The sequence below is a fragment of the Phoca vitulina genome, unplaced genomic scaffold (assembly GCF_004348235.1).
Source record: "Phoca vitulina isolate PV1807 unplaced genomic scaffold, GSC_HSeal_1.0 scaffold16, whole genome shotgun sequence".
NCBI classification, from domain to species: Eukaryota; Metazoa; Chordata; class Mammalia; order Carnivora; family Phocidae; genus Phoca; species Phoca vitulina.
This window is the reverse complement of record NW_022589719.1, coordinates 342,369-366,588: the sequence shown is the minus strand read 5'-3', so window position 1 is coordinate 366,588 and position 24,220 is coordinate 342,369. Positions and strand designations below refer to the sequence as shown.

The following is a 24,220-nucleotide window of genomic DNA, read 5'->3' as shown; positions in this document are numbered from 1 at the left end:
GTCTTTACCCAGTCACAAATGAAAGCAGAGCTGTAGACACATGCCATCATCTGTCTTAGCATTCCACCAATGCCAGGGGTCCCCAGGGCTCAGGAGGAAAATCCCCGGCTTCCTTTTAAGGCCCACTGAAGTATGGCTTAGTCAGGAAGTTCCTTCTTAGGTCTGACTTCATTCCCTCCTGCTGAAATATCCAGCACCACCTCCCTTGTTCCATGTAGCTATCAATATGTATCCTCAGCTCCCCCTGGGCCTAACTTGGTTCCCTGGGTAAATCTAAGCCCTACATTCTCTCCCCCTGAAACTTGGAATGGTTTGGGATTACTTGGTGGGGATGACAGGCCCACGGGTCCTTGTAACCATCCTGGGAAGGTGAGACACGAAGGGAAGAAAAGAAAGGCCAGAAAGAAGAGGCTTGCTGTCCTACTTCCCCTCACCCTCCCCTGTGCACAGTCATCTCCCCTTGTGTCCACCTGCCCTGTCCCTTCACACACACACACACACACACACGCACGCGCGCGCGCAGAATAACCTCTCTGGATCTCTCTCCTATTCCCTTCCTTGTCCTTCATGGCCTCATCCTCTCCCTGGTCCTCCCAGGTGAGTGCCCACGCCTGCTGTCACCATGACAACCATTCACCACCAGCAGATGCTGCAGGAGCACGTGTCCATGGAGTTCTCCAGCTCCACCACCCACATGCAGACCTTCTCCCAGACAACCAAGATTGTGGGAGGCAAGTAGAGTGGGTGGGAGGGCTGATCGGGAAAGGGCAGCCTTTCTTCTTCCACATCCACTCCCTGGGTGGCCTCAGGCTTTGTGAGTGCCGGGACCCCTCAGGAGCCCGAGATACAAAGAGCAACCCTCTCCTAATCTGTGCTTTGATAAAGCTTCAGCCAGTGGGATGTTTACCCACAGATCAGATCTTCTGGAAAACAGCTTAGGAAAAGTCAACCCCGTGAGTGTGTATGAGTGATTGATGAGCTTAATTGCTTGAGGAAACAGGGTCACAGGCAGATGGATGTATCTCTGATGGCAGAATTGCAGGCACAGAGGAAGTTAGGGATGTAGCTACCGTCCTAGATCTGAGTAATGCTGACCCTGCTCCACTTCAGAAATAGGAGATTTGGAGCCGTCAGTGGAGAGAGGATGAACACATAAACAAGTGACCTAAGCTTCCAGGCTCTCAGTCCTTGGGGACCAAACTTGGGGGACAGCAGATCCAAGGGAAAGCTGAGAAATGGTCTCAGAGCAGAACAGATTGTTTTAGTCATGTCTCTAGTGGAAAGTGATTAAAAGATGGCCAGGGGCCAGGATATCCAATATCTCCTCCCAGTCACTGCCCCTCCCTCAAAGTCCTGGAGGGATAGAGTCCTTCCAGCTCCTCTGTGCACAGAGGTCAGGGCCAGATGAAAGCTCTGTACCAACTCCTGCTGGTCAGTTGGGGCAACGCAAGGAGAACGGCTGGGACGTGAGACCAGAAGTTGCAAATTTCAGTGATTATAGCAATGACTCTCAGCCCTGGCTGCACATTGGAATTATCTTAGTGTAGCAGGCAGAGAGGAGGGGAATGAAAAAGGAGCAATACAGAAGTCTGGCTCAACTGCTAAATCAGGTGTGTGTGTGTGTGTGTGTGTGTGTGTGTGTGTGTGTGTGTGTGTTTCAAGCTCTCCAGAGAGTCTAGCATGCAGCTAGAGTTTAAAACCACTGGCCAACAGGGTCCAGGCAGGGAATGTAAATGCCAGAAAAAAGACAGAGGAGAATGGCAGAGGACATGCCCGACCTAGAGGGGCCCCTTCTAGTCACCGCCCACTGACCGTTGCCATACGGGAGTATGAGCTCAGGGCTGAGAATCCAGAAATCTGAATTTTTATGTGAAATCTCTCAATTTTTAGATCTAGGGCTCCTTTTTGTTTAACCATTGACGAGGTCAAATACCACACATCTGCAGGCAGGTTCAGCCAGCACACTCTAAACGCAGAGTTTCTTAAGACATTTTTCGCATCTCAGTCCTTCAGATTAGCGGGGATAATGAAGGCACCTACTTCACTGGGGTATTGTGAGGATGAGATAAAATAATCTCTGAAATGTGTTTAGCACAGTTCCTGACCCAAGGAAAGTGCTCCGTGAATCAGAGCAATTGTTTTTAACTGTCAGCTCACCAGCCAACAAGATTTTCTGTAGTTTATGCTGAAAATACAACTTTTCATTTTCCAGATATAGAGTTACCCTACCACATTGAATATGCTCTCTCAGATAAGGAGATGCCCACATATAGCCCCCCTGGAGGGGGAATGTTTCCTGTCCCTCACTCAAAAATCACTACTACTCCCATAGCAATGAATGCTGAACCACAGAAGGACAGGGGGAAGGCCTACAGCAGAGCTCAACTAAGCTACCAGGCCTCCCAAGCAGAAAGCCCTGGCCCCTCTTAAGGCAACTGGGGGACCAGAACTTCCAGGACAGAAGTCCAGGAGATCAAGAAAAACTCCCAAAATAAGTCTCCTTTAAAAAAAAAAAAAAATTAGCTCCCAATATTGTGGTCCAATGAAGGTAAGAGGAGTTGGCTCCCCCTGGTGTTTGAAATTTGCCATAACACAACGACCCACTGACTCTTAAGTCCTCTTTTCCTGGCCAAAGTCCCCACGCTGGCCTAAAATGCTCCATTGTCCCGTAAAGAAAAGATCAGCCCTCCAATCCCGGGCTGAGCTCTGCCTGGAGCCCATTCTGACCTCTCACCTGCCACCACAGAGGAAGTCGTGACAAGGAAGTCCTCCAGCACCGTAGAGTTCTTCAGCTTCGTCACTCGAAGTTCTGACATCCCTCCGGGCGAGAGCGTCCCAGAGTTCGTGGAGAAACCTCATCCGGTCACCGCATCTGAGGGTGCGTTGCTCCCCGTGTCTCCTCCCCACGCCTCTAACTGCTTCCCATTCTTCACCCAGTGCCCCAACCCGCACCACCACCCCACTGACCCCCAGTTCACGAATATCAGCCGTGCCAGGCTGAGGGTCCCTCCCTGCCCAGGGCGGACGTGAGATCCCTGGCAGGAGGCAGGGTGCAGGCAGAAGGTCCGGCCTGGAGGCTAGGAGGTGAACGTGCGTCCTGTGCCCACTGCAGGGGATAAAGCCGTGTTCCGAGCCCGGGTGCGGGGGAACCCGAAACCCAACATCTCCTGGAAGAGAGAGAGCGGCATCCCCATCAAGGAGTCGGCCAAGATGTTCTACGACAGCGTTAATAAGGAGCATGTGCTGAAGGTGTGGAGACCCGAGCCAGAGATCCAGTTATGGATGAAGCCAGAGGCAGGGACCCCAGGGCATGCTGCAGCCCCCCTCGTGGACAAGAGAGCCACAACAGCGACCCAAGAACTGGGCCATGGGAAAAGAGGCTGTCATTGCCCTAGAGGAGGGGCAGGATAAGAGAAGCTGAATGAGGAGCTAAGGCCTTGCTAGAGTGAGCAGGGGACCAAACTCAGGGGCAAGGTGAAGCAGAACTAGGGCAAAGCCAAGGAGGGACAGGCCCCACCGGAAGAGACCCAGCTGTTCCAGAAGAGAGAGAGCCAAAAGGGAAGAGAGGCCAAATATGTGGGCGTGGCTAGAAGGGGCAGGGCCGTAGTGGGTGGAGTCAGGCTAAATAGGGGCAGATAGGAACAGAGGGAGGAACCAAGCCTAGTGTCCGCGTGAGGGTCGGGGTTCCTGGGCTCTTCAGGGAGCCTTCCAACAGACTCTCACCAAGGGCTGATCATCTTTAGATCTAACCAGCTTCTGCATCTTTTAGCTCTAGACCCTTGAGGAAAAGGAGGGATGGGTCGTACGGAGACCTGTCCCAATTGGTCCTGCCAGGACTTACCACTGTGAAGGGCAAAGAGCCTCCCCTCTCCCCCACAGACAGAACTCGGTTCCTTCTCCTCTCATGGTCCCATTACTGACCCTCAGCCCCACATAGCACACACAAGCTGCCCCAGGGTCCCCCTACGGGCCACCCCTTACACAAATTGATTCACTCAGCAAGCACCTTCTGAGGCCCCACTGGGCTGTCCATGCTGCAGGCACCAAGGCAGCCTAATTCATCAGTTTCCTCGGGCTCAGCCCAGTGCCTGGTACAGAGGAGTAAATATGTGTTAAAGGAAGGAATACCATCCCACTGATAGAAACTGCACATAGTTACAACTCAGAGGAAGTCCCTGTCTTCCAGCTCACAGCCAAGAAGGAGAATCCCATGCAGAATCAGGCTACAAACACACTCACACTGACTACTACCTGGAACCTCCAAATCATAGAGGCTGCTCAGTCCTCCACACATATGCCCAGCGCTCAGCTCCTCTCCCTTCTCACAGAGAGTCTCCCTGGGGTCCCCCCCCACCACTAATGGCCTGTCTCTGATACAGCTGGAGTCACTGACCTCCGATGACTCTGACAACTACAAGTGCATCGCAAGCAATGACCATGCAGATGCCATCTACACCGTGTCCTTGCTCGTTACAGAAGGTGAGCCAGCACCCTCCTCCTGGCCTTTCCTCTTAGGGACCAGACTCCCCCTGTCTGACCCTGTCCATCTCTCTGGTCCTCAGGTCAAGAGAAAATGGATTTCAAAAAGATGTTGAAGAAGAGGTGAGGCTGGGAGGCCCCTCTGCCTGGGGTGCTGTCCCTCCACCCTCCAGGCTAGGGCTTCTTGAAGGCCTTTCAGCAGGGCCCTGAGCTAATGACCCAGGCTCCTAGAACCCATGAAGTAGGGAGGGGAATCTCAAGGTTGGGAGAGGCTCCCTCTGTCTTCAGAGGGAGGTGCTGAGTCCAGGCTTGGTACCCACCTCCTCGCAGGGCACCCCCTGCTCCCAAGAAGAAGCAGAAGAAGGGGATAGGTGAGAAAGAGATGTTGGAGATTCTGTCCAAGGTGCCCAAGAAGGACTTTGAGAAGGTCTGCATGGAGTATGGTTTCACTGACTTCCGGGGGCTGCTCAAGAAGCTCAAAGAGATGAAGAAAGTGGAGGTGGAGGTCAGTGCCCATAGTGGGGCAGCGGTCTGCAGGTAGGGGTCTGGGTCTCTCCAGAAGTGCTAGTGCCTGTGTGTTCCCCAGTGGCAAGGCCTCTCCAGCCTGCACACACATGCTCAAGGGTGAGAGCAGGAAAGGAACTTGCCTTCCTTTTACTTCTTCTCCCTCCTCTACCCCCTAATGTGCTTGCATGGACTTTGGAGTCAGACAGCCCTGGGTTCAAATCCCAGTTCTACTGCCTTATTAACTATGTGAACATGGGCATCCCTCTGAACCTCAATTTCTCATTTGCAAAATGAAAATTCTACTTTCGTCTTTCATTTGTTTTTGCGTTGTCATCATTCATTCACTCAACCAACTCTCAATTATTAAGCATCTACAGTGGAATTAGAAGACTTATGTAATGGGCCCAGGTACAGAGTGACTGTTCTGCAAATGGTGGTTCATTTCTCATTGTCTCCCCCTAAGTGCTAGAGGCTTTCAGTGACAGGAAGTGGGGGGGAATCATGGCTATCCAATCAGCCTAGTCATTTCTGCCCAGACCTTTAGGGGGTTCCTCCAGCATTGGGTTAACACACTGGTCAGGCTCCAGATGTCCCTGATGCCTGCCATTTTATTATCACAATCTCACAGACCATCCGGATTCTGAAGCCCCTGGAAGACATAGAGACCAAGATTGACACCACTGTGGTCTTTGACTGCATCATGGAGCTGAAGGACCCCAATGTCAAGATGATATGGATGAAGGTGGCCGGGGGGGGGGGCACCTAGGCAGGGCCTGCCTTGGCAATATCATTTCCTCTCTGTACCTCCTCCCTTCACAGACCCCCTCATTATCCATCAACCAGGTCCTCTCTTCCATCCCAGCAAGAGGATGCCTCCTGGTATGACTGAAACTGACTGGGAGCTGGGCTCTAGTCTTAGCTATTCTATCACTTTGCTTTTTGATTTGAGACAGTTACCTTCCTCTCTCTATGCCTCAGTCTAGCCATCTGAAAAGGCTGGGTTAGGTAGTCCTGAAGGTCACATTAAGAGCTCAGGTCTCACAGGAAGCAGGGATCCTGGGTCCCACTGAGCCAGAAGATAAGGCTAAAGAGATCTTAGGGATCTCTGGTGTGTCTGAGGATCTTAGAGAGGTAGCCTTAGGCTGGCCTTGGGGAATGAGGACCTCTGGAATTCTCCTCTTAAAGTCCTTCATCAGCTTTTCTACCTTCTTCATGAGGCAGGGTAATGAACCACTGAGGATCCAGTACTCCCTAGGCAAGTATGATGTGAAGCAGATGGGCACCAAGTACATGCTAGTTATTACCAACGTGAACATGAACGATGCAGACACCTACAGCCTGTCCGTGGGTGACAAGCGGTTGAGAGCAGAACTCACAGTACTGGGTATGAATGTGTGGGCATCTGGGGGACAAAGAGGACACAGTCAGGGTCAAGGGAGGAATAGCCAGGGATGGGGTCCATGGGGATATGGGAGAGAGGACTGTGGGGTTGTGCAGTTGAGGACTGTATGGGGATGGACATTAATGGAGGAGGGAAACATGGGGAGAGGCCTATGAGATAGTAAGTGCCATGGGGCAGTGTGGCATCGTGGTTAAGTGCACAGTCTCCAGAGTGAGACTAGTGGGGCTCGAATCCTAGCTTCACTATGAGCTTGTGAGCTTGTGATTTGGGACAAGTTATTTAACTTCTATTTGCCTCAGTTTCCCCATCTGTAAAATGGGGAATAATAGTAAAATCTACCTATATGGGAATTGGATGCATTAATATGTGCAAATTGGCTAGAAGAGTGCCTGGCACTTATCGAAAACTACATAAGTGCTTTGTAAAATTGCTGTGTTAACATAACTGGGGAGGAGACCATATGAACATCATGGGAAGGGGTCACAAGCAGAATGAAAGGAAGGATGCTTTCCCCAGTTGTGGGCTACAGGAGGCCAGTGACCCCTGAATCTCCATGCCCCCTTCATCACCCCACCCCTCAGGAGAGACCAGGGCTGCAGCCCAGTGACTGCCCCTCCTACTCTTCCACAGATGAGCCCCTAAAGTTCTTGGGAGAGATGAAGCCAATGAAGGTGACAGAGCGCCAGACAGCTGTATTCGAGATCCGCCTCTCCAAGAAAGTGCCTAACTTTGTGTGGAAGTTCAACGGGAAGGAGCTGAAGAGGGACGAAAAGTATGAAATCACAGTGTCCGAGGATGGTCTGACCCACACACTTAAGATTAAGGACGCCAGACTCTGTGATGCGGGCAAGCTCTCTGCTGAGGTGGGGGACCTGATACAGAAGGCCCAGCTCACAATTGACCGTGAGTGGTTGGGCCAGAGCTTGAGGGGTGGGCCTCATGCCACAGCCACCTCCATGTGGGCAGTCATCCATCCATCCACCCATCCATCCATCCATCTCTCCTTGCAAAGCCCTGTGATGGGTACTAGAAAGACAGAGGGTTCTCTTCACTAACTCCTAGTATAGTGGGGGAGGCAGGTGTGAATTAGAACATAAGTTCTCAAGCAAGGAGTCAAGACATGCTAGGGTCTTATTATCAGCTGGGAGATAATGGGTCAAGAAATTATTAGCCCTTCTGGCTCTAATCTCATATATTCTAGCATATCCCTCTTAACCACTTGCGCTCTTGTATGAGAGCAAGTTTGGAGAGTTACACATGATGGTGGGTACACCCAGAAGCATGACACACATGTGAACCGCACTTGACACATGTGACATGGAATCATCATGGCTGTGACGGAGAGAGGCACAGAGGTTGTGGGAACCCAAAGAAGGGGCACCACTAGGTGATGTCAGAAAGGATGTGATGAGGTGATGGCCAAGCTGCTTCTTTCCCAGAAGAACAAAAAAGGAGTTCAGCTTTCAGCAAATGGGGAAGAAGAGAGGAAATTCTCAGCAGAGAGAACAGCATGTATCAAGGCCCAGACACCAGAAAGACAGTGCAATTATGGCTGGAGTTCCAAAGGGGCATTAGAGATATTGACTGCCATGCTGTGAGGAGGTAAAAGTTGTTATCCCATTTTACATATGAGGAAACTGAGGCTCAGGGAGTGAATGCATTGCAGAGAGTCAGCTAGGAAGTAAGGGATAGAGCTGGGACTCTCCCTGCCAGTTACCTCTATGGGTCACATGTTGTACACAAACACATTCCATGTCACAGGTCCCTGTGTTTCTGGGACCAAAAAGAGGAGCAAGGCGGCAGGTAGCTGCAGAAAAGGGATGTCGGGGTTGGGTGCAGATCCAGATCTATCTGTCCACAGGCATCCCCATCAAGTTTGTGAGAACCCTAAAGAACGTACGTGTGAAAGAGAGGAGCTGTGCATGCCTTGAGTGTGAGCTGACGTCCAAGGATGTGACACTGCACTGGAAGAAGGACGGGCATCCTCTGGAGCGCAGCAGCAAGTACAGCATGAGCCATGAGGGCAAGCGAGCAGAGCTGGTCATTGAGGATGCACTGCTCAGTGACAGTGGCGAGTACACCGTGGTGGCCATGCAGGATGGAGACCCCACTGAATACTACAGTACTGCCATGGTCACCGTGGAGGGTATACACCCACCCTGTCAGTCCCCACTGACCAATCCCCCCCATCCTGACAGCTCCCTACCATGGACACTGATCAGCCCCCTACTGACTCCAACCCTCCTCAGACCATGATCAGTTTCTACTTCCCCACTCTGACCACCCCCATCTCCCAAATTCTGACCATCTTCGACCTCCCAGGCCCTGAACATCTCTACCTCCTAGACCCTGATCATACCCCATCTCTCGAACTCTATCTGAAATCCCTTGACTTTATCCATCCTTCACTTTCAGACTCTGACCATCCCTAGCAGGCCTGATCATTCTATACTCCTTGACCCTGCCCAGCCCCTACTCACTAACCTTGACCATTCCCCACTGTCCCTGACCACCCTCAACTCCTAAAAACAGTCTAGCATATCTAGCTCCGCTAACCACCCGCATCCACACCATCTACTCCCCTTCTCCAGCTGAGCATCCCAAGTCCCCACTGACCATCCTCCGATGATAAGCCCCCCATTGGCCATTTCCCAATGCAACTAACTTTTCCCCAACCTCCCACCTACTTGCTCCAGTCCCCCCACTGACCATTCTCCAATCACCCATTGACCATTTCCAAACTTCCTGCTAATCGTAAATTATTTTGATAGACATGGCACCCCTGCTCCTTCCCTTGGCCATGGCCACCAGCAATCTTCCCATGAGTCCTTTCTGCCCCCAGCACCCTAACCTAGCCCCTGCTCCCTTTCTCCCCAGAGCGTCTGGCCACAGTGAAGAGCGGGCTGTCTGACGTGCACGCGGCTACTGGGAGCCTGGCTGAGCTGTGCGTCGTGCTAAACGACGAGAAGGTGGAGGGCGTGTGGCTGAAGGATGGCAAGGAGGTCTGAGGCAAGGGATAGAGAAGGGGTCCAAGGAGGGAAGGGGTTGACTGGGCATACATTCACACGCCCGCCCCTCGCCCTCGCCACCCCCCCCACCTCCCAGATTACGGACTTGCCCGGCATGCAGATCGTGAAGCAGGGTGCAGTGCACAAGCTCATCTTCCCCAATATGGGCCCGGAGCACGAGGGCAAGTACACATTCCGGGCCAAGGGCACAGAGAGCGAAGCCTCGGTATTCATTGCAGGTAAGGTCACCACCCCCTAGAGGCAAAACTCAACCAGACCTGGCCTGCCCACGTGCTCAGAGCTCTTCCCCCACCCGCATGGGGTCCTCGTCCACCCCTTGTCGCCCCGCCCCCCATTCCTGCTGGGCGACCCTGCCCCGCCACCGCCCCACAGATCCTCCTACCATCGACCCGTCCGTGCTGGAGGCGCTGGGGGCGCACCCCATGACTGTGAAGGTGGGCCACACTGCGAACATCAAGGTTCCCTTCCGGGCTAAACCGCTGCCCAAAGTGACATGGTACAAGGATGGCGTGGAGGTGACGGAGGAGGACCGTGTGTCCATGGAGCGCAGGGAGGACCAGGCGCTGCTCACCATTTCCAACTGTGTGCGTGAGGACAGTGGCGTTATTCTGCTCAAGCTCAAGAATGACCACGGCACAGCCACAGCCAGTCTGCACCTCAGCGTGCTGGGTGAGGGCAGGACTCTGCTGGGCTGGGCTGAGCGTACCTGCTGCTCAGCGCTGGGGGTGGGGATAGCGCTGGAGCTGGGGCTTGAGAAAGGGATCGCAGCCAGAAGCCCACTTTCTAACTTCCTAATCCTGTGCCCTTGGGCAAGTCAATGAACCTTCTGAAGCCTCAGTTTCTTACCTGCAACAGGATGACTTGGTTTTTTGTTAGTTTGCTTTTTGTATCTCTTTCAAGTGAATCTAAGGCACATAGCGGAGTGCACGACCACATAATAGACCTTCCAATGTTGTGTTGTCACTGACTTGAAGATGAGGACATGGTTGGAAGGTAGAAATGAAGTGAAAGAGGTGGGATTTAGGGATAGAAGTGAGGTTGGTGGGGAAGTTTTGGGGGTTGAAGTGAAATGAAGTCAGGGGAGGTGAGATACGGTTGAGGATAAAATGAGGTTGGAAAAATGGGAGCGGGTAGGAATGGGATTTGGGATGAGTCTAATCATAAGGCTAAGGAAAGAGATGAGCTGGCCTTAGTGAGCTCATAGTCAACACACACACACACACACACACACACACACACACCCCACGCCATCAAGCTGTGGAGTGAGAAGGTTTGGGTTTCAATTCAATTCAGCAGCATGACTGAGCTCTTCTGTGTTCTCAGTGCTGAGGACAGAGATGGAAGTATCCCAGCAGTCTCTCAACCCAAAAGGGATGAAAACTAGCAGACATGTAATTATAACATAAGATAAACTATTAATACCAGAAAGCACTGGAGTTCTGGAAGCTGAGAGGAGGGGCAGATCTTGTCTGGAAGGAGACAAGGAGGGAATATGCTGAGGCAGGGGACCCTCAGATCCCCAGTCCCCCCATTGCTAGGCAAGTGAGAGTCTCAGGGGGCCAAGGATCCAACTCTTTGGACAAGTCTTACAAGGAGGGGCAGTGAACACAGAGAAGGGCGAGGCATCCATAAAGCTCAGACTCTAACTATCCCCCAGTCTGGCTGGACCTCCAGCAGGTGGATAAAGCCTTTCTCATCCCTGGCTCCCATTCTGATGCTCTCTTCTGTCCTCAGACCGTCCCAAGCCTCCCCAGGGCCGGGTGGAGTTCCTGGAACTCTCGGGGAACTGTGTGCACATGAAGTGGAAGGCTCCGAAGGACAATGGCGGGCGGCCAGTGACACAGTTCATTGTGGAACGGAGGATGGTCGGCAAGAAGGCCTGGATTAAGATAGGCGAGGTGGACAGCAAATTCACGAAATTCTCCACCAACAAGGTAGAAGAGGGGAAAGCCTACCAGTTTCGTATCCTGGCGGTTAATTCAGAAGGAGTGAGCGACCCGCTGGAAACAGACGAAGTGTTTGCAGGAAATCCCATTGGTCAGTGAGATAGCCCCATGCTCAGTGGGAAACTCAGGGGTCAGACAGTGAGGAATGCTAGTCTGTGGGGGAATTCCCTGGGGTCACCTCTGTAGCTAGCCTATGAGACAGACAGAATCCAGAGTAAGAGCCGAACATCATCTTGGGTGGGAATTCTCGACTTTTCCCAGTCAGATCTCATGCACAACACACTCCCGTGTGTATATCCAGAAGTGCATTCAATTCCAGGGAAATGATTCCACTTGTTTCTCCATTCCAGAAATCATCCCAAATCCAAGTGGGAGTGATGTTACTTTAGAGATAACCTTGAATCTGTTCTAACTTTCCCCCAAAGAAAACCCTTGACAACATTGGCATTTTAATTATGAATGCTAATTAACTGCTTGCTGCACTCCTCCCAGTCGGTCTCCATGTCTCCCTGTGTCGAGAACATTAAGAACTGTGGCATTGAGAATGACACAGGTTGGTAGATTCGAGCTGGTGATTCTCAGTCTTGGCCACACAGTAGAATCACCTGAGGTCTTGAAAAACATGCTGATGACTGGCCTCCACCCGAGGCCAATTAAATTAAACTATCTGGAGGTAAAACCCAGACAGTGTCTTTTGGTGATGGTATTTTTTTAACTCTGCATTTGATCTTAATGTGCAACCACAGTTAAGAATCATCAGGGTTTTCTTAAAGGAGGGAGCCAGAGATCAGCATAGGGTGGGCAACCATCTACATGCTCCCCCCGCCAACCTCTGCCCTCTGTCTCCCACAGAGCCCCCTGGTCTTGCCTCCCAGCCTCAAGTGACTGATGTGACCAAAGAGGCCATGACCATCACATGGAATGCCCCTACCCAGGATGGGGGAGCCCCAGTGCTTGGCTACATTGTGGAGCGGAGGAAGAAAGGCAGTAACCTATGGGTGCCAGTCAACAAGGACCCCATCCAAGGTGAGGTCCTAGGGAGAGAGGCCCAGGAGGACCAAGGGAGGCTTTGCTGGGTGGACCTATGCACCCCTGCTGCCCTGAACATATTCTGTTCCCCAACTCCTTTGGGGGTTTTAATAGCACCCCATAACCCCCCCTTCCATGTCCTCTCACTCTATGGTCTCCCATCTCATGGACCCCCTGCCTCATGACCCCTCAAATTCCCATTTCAGACACCAAGTGCACTGTGGATGGTCTCCTGGAGGACACAGAATATGAATTCCGAGTTATAGCTGTGAATAAGGCAGGCCCTGGACAGCCCAGTATGGCATCCAGTTCAGTGGTAGCCAAGGACCCTGTCAGTGAGTAGGGGGCTGCCAAGCCCCAACACATAGTAGAATTAGCCCATTCAAGGTAGACAGTGGATTTCTTCTCTGGGAAGGTCTAACAGGGTGACCCTACCACACAGTCTCCACTTTCTGGGGTCTGCCAGCCTAAGAGAGGGACAGGATTCACACCCAAAAGAAAGCCAGCAAATAAAGATTGAGAGTCAGGGACAGCGAGGAGGCAGGGTGGAAAAAAAAAGTTATCAAACTCTGAGTATTTCTGGTTAGGTAAGGTGGTGGATGCATATTTGAGGATTGGGTAGGGCTGTAGGGTAGATGTTTGGGAGGGTCCTGATTTAGGAGGTGAGGTGGGGGTACTGCACATGAATGGATGTGGTAGAGACAGTTGGGCTAAAGGCTGGAGTTTAGAATATAAGGGGATTGAGGGTGTAGGGTACGTTGAATTTGGAGGGTATTGACTTCAAGGGTGAAAGGGTTGATCCAGTGAGAGAATTGAATTTGGAGGTTGTTGAGTGTGCAGGGTTGGTGTGGAAAGTGTTAACTAGGAGTTGGAGGCAGAGGTGGTGGAAGTTAGGTTTCAGGGGTAATGAATGTGGGAACTGGGCATGGGATTGAGTGCAGAGGAGTCGGAAGGCTGACTGGATGTCTGTGCCACCCAGAACCCCCAGGCCTGGTGCAGGGTCTGCACGTGTCTGATTCCTCCAACTCCAGCATCTCCCTGGCCTGGCGGGAGCCTGCAGAGGGAGACCCACCCTCCGGTTACATCCTTGAGATGCGGGCTGAAGACAATAAGGAGTGGTCCAAGTGCACAAAGATCCCCATCTCGGGCACCTGCTACGTGGTGGGAGGCCTCACCGAGAGGCAGAAATACTTCTTCCGAATCCGAGCTGTGAACGAGGCTGGAGTTGGGGAGCCTGTGGAGCTGGATGAGGGGGTCCGTGCCATGCCACCACCAGGTGAGGATGCAGAGAGAGCTGGGGTTTAGGCCCTAACATCCTGGCCCCATACTTTCCTCTCTGGGACCTCATCCCACAGGGAAAAACTGGGTGATGCTATGATTAAGAACTCATCCATACTTGTGCTTAGACAGAGCTAGGGGTGACCTGTCCCCCCCAAAAAAAACACCACTCACTGTATGCCAAATAGTACCTACTGTGTGCCAAGGGAGGTGTTAGAAATATAGAAACAAATAAGACACAGGACCTGGCCTGGAGTCTTACATACTAACAGGGGAAGACAAAGGAGGAACAACTAAATGCTTCACAGCGTTGGGGCTGCCCGCTGTAGGTATGGCCTGTTGTGAGAGCATGGACGAGAGGCTGGGAAAGGCTCTGGGGGGAGGTTTAAAGCTGAGTCCATGGCCCCACCTCTGTCTCCTCCGTCTCCCTCAGCTGCCCCCAAGTTTGACCTCAGTGCCCGGCTGAAGAGTCACATGGTGGTTCGCGCTGGGACAGCCCTCTGCATCCACGCTGCCTTCTCTGTGAGTCGTTCCAGACCCTGGCCCCCCGGTGCCCCCCACTTAACGAAGATGGCTGCTCTAGCTATCATAATCTCTGTCTCTGCCCCTCGCCAGACGCCTGGCACTAGAGCCTGGCAGGAGAGCCCTCGACAGTGGAGTGGGAGAGGCCCTGCCCTCAAATATCACCTGGGTGACCCCAGTGCCAATCTCCTGTCACCACGCAGGGCTCACCCGCACCGAACGTGATCTGGCAGAAAGATGGCATCCCCACCAAGGGCCGGGAAACCATCACCAAGGGCAAAAACCACTCCCAGTTCCTCATCAACAGCACCAGGCGCTCCGACTCAGGGGGGTACCGCATCTTGCTCCAGAACGAGTTTGGAGAGGCATACTATGACATCCACGTGCGGGTGGCAGGTACGACAGCGGGCGGAGGCCTCGGGGAGGCGTCCTTGCACACACCCCAAAACCGAGCCCCGCACTGCTGCTCGAGTTCCTGGCACCCTCAAGTCATGCCTGAAGGTAGTGAAGGCTGCTCTGGCGCCACAGGGCAAGACGTCATCGGCCTTTGCCTTGATGGGGAGGTTTGTTTCCACTTTTTCCCAATGTCCAGAAGCCCTAGAGGCATTGAACTAGGACCAAACCCTTGTTTCAGTTTCTGCAGTCGTATCTGGTGAGCTTCGGGGGCATATGCAAGGTATGGTTGGCAGAGGGAGAGCAGAAAATGAGTGGGAGGCGGGAGGGACAGGAGGAGATGAGTCCATTCGGAACTGGAGTGACCTCATAGTGAGGGCTAGAAGCTTTATAATCAAGCCTTAAGCCCTCAAGGGATGAAGGGATAAACTTTTATTGAATAGTTACTATGTGCCAGGCACTTGACTCAACATTTCTGTGGGAGTTACTGTTAGGCCTATTTTGCAAATGAGGAGATGGGTCTCAGAGTTTACAGGGCTGGTAAATGGCAGAGCTGCACCTCAGAAAGTTCTTTCTGACTCCAAAACACCAGCGGCCTGAGACTCAAAGAAGACACGTTCCCCATTCCATCTTCCACAGGGCTTGGCAGGTGGCTGGGGTGGGCCCAAGTCTTCAGGCCCCCAAGGGTGGCTGACGGACCTTGTGGCCGTTCCAGATTTTCCGCGGCCACCCACAGACCTACAGCTGTTTGAGGAGGTCCCCAACACAGTGACCCTGACCTGGAACCACAGCCCTGACGTGCAGGAGGACAGCGAGGCCCACTACGTCATCCTGAAGCGGGATGCCAGTACTGCGGCCTGGTTCACGGCAGCCGACCGCGTCTTCAGCAACAAGTACACGGTGACAGGCTTACTCCCCGGCAGGAAGTACTACTTCCGAGTGGTGGCCCGCAACGAAATCGGTGACAGCGACCCGCTCGACTCCAAGGATACCTGGCTCATCAACAAGGACAAAAGTGAGTGTTGGGGGACTCGGGGGTTCGGGTTATATCCCCGATGGCAGGGAGGACATAGGCGTTGCCGGGGTATCCAAGATTTGAGGTAAAATCTGAGAACCGCTGAGGTGGAAAGGTTAACGTCAGGGATGCTGGGAAGAGAAGTAGCGACCCTGAAGCCCAGAGGAGATACTTTCTGGGTATCTGAGGGGTGGGACCAACGTGGGGGTGGGGAGGTGCCCTTGCGGGCGGGGATGACGGGGGAAGGCGGGCGGTGTGGAGCTGAGCCGGGGGTCCACGGGGGTGAGGACTGGGGAGGGTCCCCGAGGGTGACGTCCAGGAAGGGAAGGGGTTAAGGGTGGGGATAGGGTCAGGGAAACTTGCAAGGAGCTAAGTGGAGGCGAGGGGAGACGGTGGAGGCTGAGATGACGCCGGGGAAAGCCTGGGTGGGCAGTTAACAGCCGGGGAACAGCTGGGGCCCGAAGCTGGCAAGAACTTAGGACTCCCGCGTCTGGAAAAGGGTAAAAACCCGCGCACCTGGCTTTGATCGTGGAACCGTGGAGTGACAATGGGTGGGAGGGGGGCGGAAGGAGAAGCTCGGGCACGCTAGTGTCAAGTCGGGGCCCCAGAGTTGCCAGCGCGTGGGAATGTAGCCCAGGCCACCGGGGCTCGGGGAGCTGGGTGTCCGGGGCGCCTTCGGAGCTCTCAGCAGGCGGGCGGCGGCTGGGGTCCCGGGCGCGCTCACCGCCCGCCGCGTCCTGCCCCGCGCAGTCGAGGACCTGAGTGCCAAGCTGAAGCCGTACCAGCAGAAGGACTGGCGCCACGCGCCGCGCTTCCTGACCCCGCTCAAGCCACACACGGTGCTGCGCGGCCAGGACTGCACCATGACTTGCGCCTTCCTTGGGAACCCGCGGCCCACGGTGACCCTCTACAAGGGTGACGTCAACATCACGGCCAACTCCAAGTTCTGGTACAACTCCACCAGCGGCGTCTGCACGCTCATCATCCCCACCTGCACGCTCAAGGACAGCGGCGAGTACAGCGTGCTGGTGGAGAACGAGCTGGGCAAGGACCGCAGCAGCTGCACGCTCACGGTCTACGGTGAGGGCACCGGGCAGGGCCGGCTGGGGGCAGGGAGGTGTCCCTGCGGCCCACCTGGTCCAGAGGCACGAGATGGCCGTCTCTTGGCACCGTTTTTTATTTCCTCTGCCATCCGGTGGTGTAAACATTCACCAACTGGCCATAGTTGGTTCCTCTCTCCCATCCTCTGGGTGTCATTTGTTATGTGTCTGGCCGCTGCAGACTTGGGAGTTCAATAGACTGTAGTTTGCAGCCCTTGGTGGGCCTAGACTTGCCTTTGAAAAAGATACTGGTGATAAGGCCTAAACCAGACTCACCAGTCACCATCTCTGTGGCAGGGTTCTGGAAGGAATTTTTATGTTTACAAGATTTGACAAGGGATTCTGATATACAACCAAGACCGAAAACTACTGGTCTAGGATAAGGATAGACGGGAAGTACAAAGGGGGGAAGGACCGAAGGGAACCTAGTGGAGACCCTTTTCTGCCCAGGTGTGCCACATCTCCGCTCAGGTGCGTCCGTGTAGGGGAACTATCTCATTTCTTCCTACACACTCTACTATCTTCACAACTACACAGCAAGGAGCATGAACTCTCGAAATGCAAAGCTGACCTGCCCCGCTCCCTTCTTGCTTTAACTCCCTAACTTTTCCATGATCCTTTTGGGACAACCCCAGCCAGCAAGGCTCCTCCTCACATCTACTTCTCCAGCCTCATCCTCTGCCACTCCCTGAACTCTCCATGGCAGTCCCTTGGTGTCCTGTTGTAGGTGCCTCTCTTTGGGGCAGGTGCCACGCCCTGTCGCTGTCTGTCTCGAGTACTCGGCTAGCCGTCTGGCCCTGAGATGGTGCCTCCATGGTGGCGGCGGAACTGTGTGACAGAAGTAGGCCAGGGAAGGCCCGGTGGGAGACATCCAGCTTTCATTCCACAGCTAGAGAAATCCCTGACAACTTAATTCGGGTTGTAAGCACGTGGGCCAAGAGCCCTGGCTCCACTGCTGTCCAGCCGTGTGACCTTGGCAAACCACGCTGAGCCTGCTCTCTCATCTGTCCCTTAGGGCTGTTCTGAGGCTTAAATGAGATAGTGCGTAGAAGGGCCTGGCGCAATGCTTGGCAAATATTAAGTGCTGAATAACTGGTAGCTCTTGGCCCCATACATTCAACTGACCTTGGGAGACTGGGGCCTTAACTGTAAGTCCAGCAATTTGGAGTTTGCCTTCCTCCTAGCAACATTAACACTGACAAATACTTGTCTTGCTCTTTCAGACAAAGATGACAAGTCCATTCTAGCATCAGTCACTGAAAGTCTGCAGAAGAAGTCAAAGTACCTTATGTGAGCTCCGGCCCAGCCCAAGCGTCAGGAGGATGTTGGGATATGTGGTTTCGGGGCCTATCCTGTGTGTGGCCCCAGTGAGGGCAGCCCCGTTAGCTCTCTGGTGCTTGTCAATGTAAACAGTCCACGAAGGCATGGGACAATAAATTGACTAAGCTCACCCCTGCCTGTTCCTGAGGGTGATGTGCAGCAGGGACCAAGGACATGGACTTGGGAGTGGATGGGGACACACGGAGCATGGAGTCCAAGAGTTTAGTCCAAACCCACACACACTGGGAGTGAGCAGCCCCTTCTAGACTGGGCCTTGACATGCCTCCCCATCCTCTGCAGCCACACTGCACCCTCCTCTCCCCTCAGGGCAAGGGACAGCAAGTCCTGAGAGGCTTCATCCTTCTCCAGGTCCCCCCCTCCCATTTCTTCACCAGGTAGGTCTGTCGTCAGAGTTTTGGGGTTTGAGGGGATCAGGGCCTTGCCTCTTTAGTGCCCAGGGTTCCCACTATTTCAGAATTAGTGCATCTCAGAGCTAGAAGGAATTGGTCATCCAGCTCACTAGGTTTCAAACTTAGGTTTTACAGCAGAATTCTCCCTTTAAAAAAAAAAAAAATCATAAGAAACTACTGGACATCACACAAGGATAGGGGGGATCTCTGAGCCTCCTTCCTCAAATTATTCTTTCACTGTCCCCCACCAGGTATCTCTGTAAAAATCCTAGTTTGGAAATCACTAATTCACCCATCACCCACATGGGACTGAGCCTCTTCCTCTACAACTCTACAACCTCTCTACTAAGGGCATATTCACCACCACCCAAGGCTTCCTTTTCTGCTTCTGGGTCGGGGCACTGCCCATTAAGATGCAAATGCCCCTGGAGTGGAGTGACTCCACTCCATTGTTTCGCCAGGGCTTCCCATCTAAAGTACAAATCAACCAATCTAATCTCCCTCCTCCCTGCTGTTTAACTGAGCCCACAGGCCAAGGAGAGAGGAGAGGCTTGATGGGAATCTGGATCATTTTGGAGCAGGCAGCAGGTCTGGGAGGAGGTGGGCAGCAGCAGAGGACACTGGGTAACTAAGACTTACCAAAGGTGGCCAGGCACCCGTGCGCAGGGGAATGTATCAAGGAGAAACTTGGATGGTGGTAAATACTACCCATCCCCCATCCTCCTGAACTACATCCTCGCCCATACACGTGACCGGGGAAGTGAGACCCACTCCAACCAGCACCGTGTCACCAGAGCCAGGGAGCCAGCCTGGCGCCAAGATGCACTGGCCAAGACTGTGACCCAGGCTGTAAGGACATCCAGGGCCCCTGGCACCATGTCCCACCCCCTCCTCTCCAGGAGAGCCACATGCCACACAGGCAGACAAGCAAGACAGTCAATGGTCCTTGGTTTTTATTTTTTTTTCACATGAGCAGCAAAGGATGGAGTTGTCCCATCCTTTTGCTCCTTTTGCATTGAATATGCCTTAGGTCTTATGACCCTAGAATGTCATTGGAGCCCCCTCCTCTGGCTCCCAGTGCAGAAGGGGCAGAGAGGAAAGCATTGATGGAGGCAGGGTGGGGTCCCAGCTCTCTAAGCCAGGCTCAGCACCCCCTCAGCAACTCCCTGAGGCCCTCTCCCTATAAGACTTAGACAGCAGGACAGAGACAGATGGCAGAGTCAGACATAGACTGGGAGACAGACCACACACACACACGGACTCACATGCACAGACACACATACAGGCTGGCCCCTTCCTTTGGCATGGTTCACCCGAGCCCTGGGGATAGGGTCTAAGGGTGGTGGTGGTGGGCCTGCACTCTGGGCTAGCCTCTGAGAGAGATGGGACCAACGTGAATCCTTGGTAACGCAAGCTCCCAGGCCAATGAAGTCCCCAGTCTCACCTACCCGGACAGACACCCCTTCACCTCCCACCAACACTTAGAAATTGAGATTGTTCAAGTAACAAGGATAGATGAAGGAAAGGGAGACTCCATTCTCATCCAATCTTCCCAACTAGGGGCCTGCAAAAGGGGCTTCAAGCCCTGGGCTTGGGTCATCTCAGCTCAGATTTCTCCTCTCTTCCCTCAACTCTGTGCAGATCAGAAAGAGTGGGAGTGGGTGAGTCAGACTTTTCTATCTAGAAGAAGTGGGCGGGGGTGACAAGACTCTGAGCACCATCACCCTCCAGAGGGGTTTTGACAGTCCCGATGGGGTTAGAGGTGGGGAGATGTCTAATTTCAGCTCCAGCAAGGAGAATCAGGCTGGCTCTTTTTCGCTCTCAGAATTGTTCCGGACCACTAGCTTTGCTAGAGAGATCCCTTTCCTGCTCACCCCCTCCAACTTGTACAGTTCCCGGGTGGTATCTGCTGCCCCAGGTTAGGCCTACAGCCATCCTGACCCAGTCCTTGCAGGTTCTGGACCCCTGCCCCGGGAGGAGAGAGGGTAACTAGCCTCTGGCCTCTCAGTTAGCCTTGCTCAGTCTGCAGTCTTCCAGTGGCTCCCGGCTCTCAACAGCTGATAGGGCGACAAGCATCTGGGCAGCATAGTAGGTGGACATGATGAGTGCCCGTGAGTAGGGCACGGGGAAGCAGAACTTGTTGAGGGCGATGGTCAGGTCTGAGATGATAAAGAGCAGCGCACCGCTGCCTGCCGCCAGCTCAGTCCAGCGCCAGGCTGCCTCGACCAGCCGTAGTCCTGCCATAGCCCGCCAGCCCATGAAGCCGATGAGGGCCACGTAGACCCCCACCAGACAAGTGAAGACACCTGAGAGGCACGGGTAGAGAAGAGCATAACACAGGCCCGACAGCACTGCCATCACCAGACCTGTCCGCAGAGCCAATGGCCGCATGCCAAAGGCCGAGGCGTAGAGCATGTGGGTCACAGCAAACATCAGCAGACCTAGGAGTGAGAGGGGATGAGGGGATGCTGAGGGCAGGTTCGGGGGACTAATGAGTAACAGGGTTGGGGTAGGAGGGGAGTGCTTCGGAAAACCCAGGAGCTTTGTCTGGGGAGTATCAGGAGTGGGAAGAAATCCACAGAGGTAAAGATACACCCTCCCTTCCCCTGAGAAACTCTAGAACTGATCACCAGATCATCTGCAAGGTAATCCTCCAACAAGGGCCCCACAGTCTTTGGCCTCAGAAACCCTCAGATTCCCCATATTCTTGTTCAAAAGCTCCTTCTCCCAAATCCTTGGCCACCTAAGACCCTCTGGCACCCAGCCCCAGGATTCCTCCCAGATAGCTACTGCGGCAACTGACCGTGCACAAAGTAACCCTGGTCCTGCCAGATGAGGAAGGCATCACCTAGAGCGGAGAAGACGAGCCCCGCCAAGATGCGGATGGCACTGGGATGGGCCAGCAGGAATCCTAGGCCATGGGCCAGAAGGAAGAGCCAGAGGCAGAAGATGGGCAGGCACTTGATGAGGGCGCTGACCCACGATGGGCTGGACAAGGGCAGCCAGAGCACAAAATACACGCAGGTGGCCTTGAAGAAGGGCACCAGCTTGGGTCCCTCACTCTTCACCTGGAGGACACAGGACAAGGGAAGCACTCAGCACTTGGAGCTCAGAAGCACACAGAGGTGTTCCAAGCCAGCACCCTCGACCCAGACATATACCACCCCAGAGCCAGACCCACCTCCCAAGTAGGGAGAACTGACACACAGAAAGCCAGTCTGGCCTGCCCCAACCAGCCAGCAGAGTATGAACATTCCCATCATCACCCTGAGGCTTAACTGATTAGGCAGGGAAGGGCTCCACTGTTCCTGCTGCCCGTGGGCATTCTTGGCCCAAAGCAGGACCGGAATAGTCACTCGCTGGGCAGAAAGCAGATCTTGGGATAAAGTCCCCTCCTGCAGGCAATATTTCTCCCTTTCTGGCTCCTCCCTGTCCCTCCCCAAAACCCCTTTAACCCCTCTCTGCCAGCATCAACCACCAGCTGTCTGGAATGAAGCGGAGTCAGCAGGAAACCACAGAGACGCCACAACTGGCCAACTCGTGATCCTCCACAGTGGGGCCAGGGCACAGGCTTAGGGCCCTGGCAACACCCGGTGAGTGCCAGGAATGCGTGAGGGTGGGCCCTCAGCCCCCACAGGCTCTCTCCTTGGCCAGTCTGCCCTTCAGCCTTTGTTCCAGCTGCCCTGAAAGGTACCAGCCTCAAGGTACCGTCAAGAGCAAGGAGAGGAGATAGGGATGCTGGCTAGAGAACCATTTCAGGGACTGGGGAGTTGAAGGGGCGGGGTGTCTCTTGGTCAGTCTCATTTCCCAGAGAACAAGAGCAATTCAAAAGCTCATCAAAAAGAGAGGAAGGAAGCAGGGGAGGGGTTCTCTTTCCAGCTTTTGATCTGAAGCCAGCAGACTGGCTGGGAGGAGATGTGGAACTGAGAGGGGGAAGTTAGAGCAGCTGACTCAGCCTCAGCCAGATTAGGAGGGAGGGCAGCTAAAGCAAGGTGTGTCCAAGGCCACTGCAGGTACTCTCCAAGCTGAGGGAGGGGGCTACTGCAGCTATTCTGAATCTGTGATCCCCTGAAGCTCCTTTTTTTGGGCTTCGGGTACAGGGTCTCTGTGGGTGATCCAGAACTGCTGAGGTTCCCTGTATACACACACTCTGCCCAAAATGATTGTGACTCTGGCTGGGTGAGCTGTCCAGCACAAGGCTCTGGGAACACACGGATTCCCAGACTGCCGGTTACCTGAGGACTGATCAGACTGTGATGAAGGAGGTTGGGAAGAGGCAGATGGGTAGGTCCAGGGTCCAAGCCTGCCCTTGCTCTGCCAGGGATGAGAGCAGGGAGAAAAGATGACTAAGTCCCTTCTTATGGAGATCTGCCCCATCCAGGCTCGTCAGGGTAGGGGCATGGGTAGAGGAGGAGACTGGAGGAGATGAACAACCCCACAGTCCCCAGTTCTCCCCAGCAACCACCAGCCAGTCCTTGGAAGCATCAACCTCTGCTCCATACCGCTCCCCCAGCCCCATATTTCCTGTAAGGAGAAACAGGCCGTAGTAGTAGTAGCTGGTGAGACTTTGACAGTCATAGAGAATCCAACACTAGAAGAGGAAGGGTGGGGAAGAGACAAAGGTTCGAGTTGAGAAAGTCTGAATAGGGAGAGATGTCAAGAGAGAATGACCCCTCTTCCTCCAGCGCATTACCAACGCTGCTTGGACTTAGGGGCGTCCCCTCCTGCGCCCCAGGCTTGTTTATAGGATGAGGGACGCCAGGAAACAAGTTTGGGCCAGGATTCCCAGGAGGTCCCAGTCACCTTCCTGCCCTTCTCCGCCCTCTCCCACGCCTCCCTGTGGTCTGCCTACGCAGAACCTGGCGGCCAGCTGCTGTCCCCTCTCTCTCCCCGGCAGCCACCCCGCCGACCCCCGTCAGACACACAGACATCAACAAAGTCACGCTTCCGAGTCACGTGCCCACTGCCTTCCTCCCTCCCGCGGGCGGGCAGGGGCTGCGTGGAGGAGGGGCGCCCCGGGTCCGGCCTGCGGGGGCACTTGACAGCGCCCGCCTCCCGCCCGGGGACGCCGACCGCCGCGGGATCCCTGCCCTTCCTCGGCCCCCGACGGCCTGGCCTGCCGCAGCCCAGTCCCCAGGCCGGTGGGCTCCGGCCGCGCCGGACACTGGCTCGCTCGCTCGCTCACTCACCACAGTGACCGGGGACACCATGGCGGCAGCGGCGGCGGCAGCGGCTGACACTCCGCTCTGGGCTGCAGCGGCCAGGACGTGCCCGCGGCCAGGTGAGCAGGCGAAGACAAAGCCTAGGGTGACGGACAATACCTCCCGCTCGCCGGGCGCTCCGATTCCTGTCTGCGATCCCCGTCACGTCACAGCACACAGCGCCAATGAGAGGGCTGGAGGCGGGGAGGCGGGGCGTTCTAGGCCCCGCCCCTCCGGGAAACCGGGCCAGCGCACCCCGGACGGAACGTGACTGTGACCCCGGAGTGAGGAGCGAGCTTGGGCTGAGAGTCAAACACATTCCTGTCGTGGGCACACGGCTACACACATCTTCTCATAACCCGGGGGTAAAAAGCTGATTCCCTTCAGCCTTTAAACACGCCGTTCACACGGACATAGTTACGGTTAGACCCACAACCTTCATTGTGTACAAACACGCATCCAAATGGACACACAATGGTCAGCGTACATACCACCTTCAACGTGAAAAGAGACACATCAGTAGGTCCACAGCAGCCCGTAGACTCATCGTCCCCACGTATATACAAACATATACAGAATCACAGTTACC

General features: G+C 54.2%; 2 protein-coding genes across 2 annotated transcripts; one reads left to right on the top strand and one right to left on the bottom strand.

Moving 5' to 3' along the window:
- The first annotated feature begins 589 nt into the window (after positions 1 to 589).
- On the top strand, positions 590 to 19,299 carry IGSF22 (immunoglobulin superfamily member 22). The gene is made up of 22 exons (XM_032414670.1): positions 590 to 731; positions 2,747 to 2,878; positions 3,113 to 3,249; positions 4,380 to 4,479; positions 4,563 to 4,602; positions 4,810 to 4,984; positions 5,615 to 5,728; positions 6,208 to 6,370; positions 7,019 to 7,291; positions 8,250 to 8,534; positions 9,266 to 9,390; positions 9,494 to 9,635; positions 9,790 to 10,086; positions 11,152 to 11,454; positions 12,216 to 12,389; positions 12,599 to 12,727; positions 13,372 to 13,668; positions 14,104 to 14,192; positions 14,396 to 14,588; positions 15,301 to 15,600; positions 16,351 to 16,680; positions 17,924 to 19,299. The coding sequence occupies exons 1-22, from the start codon at positions 623 to 625 to the stop codon at positions 17,992 to 17,994; spliced, it is 3,978 nt and encodes a 1,325-aa protein (XP_032270561.1). The 5' UTR covers positions 590 to 622; the 3' UTR covers positions 17,995 to 19,299.
- A 69-nt stretch (positions 19,300 to 19,368) lies between these two features.
- Positions 19,369 to 23,774, bottom strand: TMEM86A (transmembrane protein 86A). The gene is made up of 3 exons (XM_032414669.1): positions 23,620 to 23,774; positions 21,234 to 21,498; positions 19,369 to 20,871 (listed from the first exon to the last, which is right to left on the bottom strand). Exons 1-3 carry the CDS (start codon positions 23,638 to 23,640, stop codon positions 20,435 to 20,437), a joined length of 723 nt encoding a protein of 240 aa, XP_032270560.1. The 5' UTR covers positions 23,641 to 23,774; the 3' UTR covers positions 19,369 to 20,434.
- Positions 23,775 to 24,220: the final 446 nt, after the last annotated feature.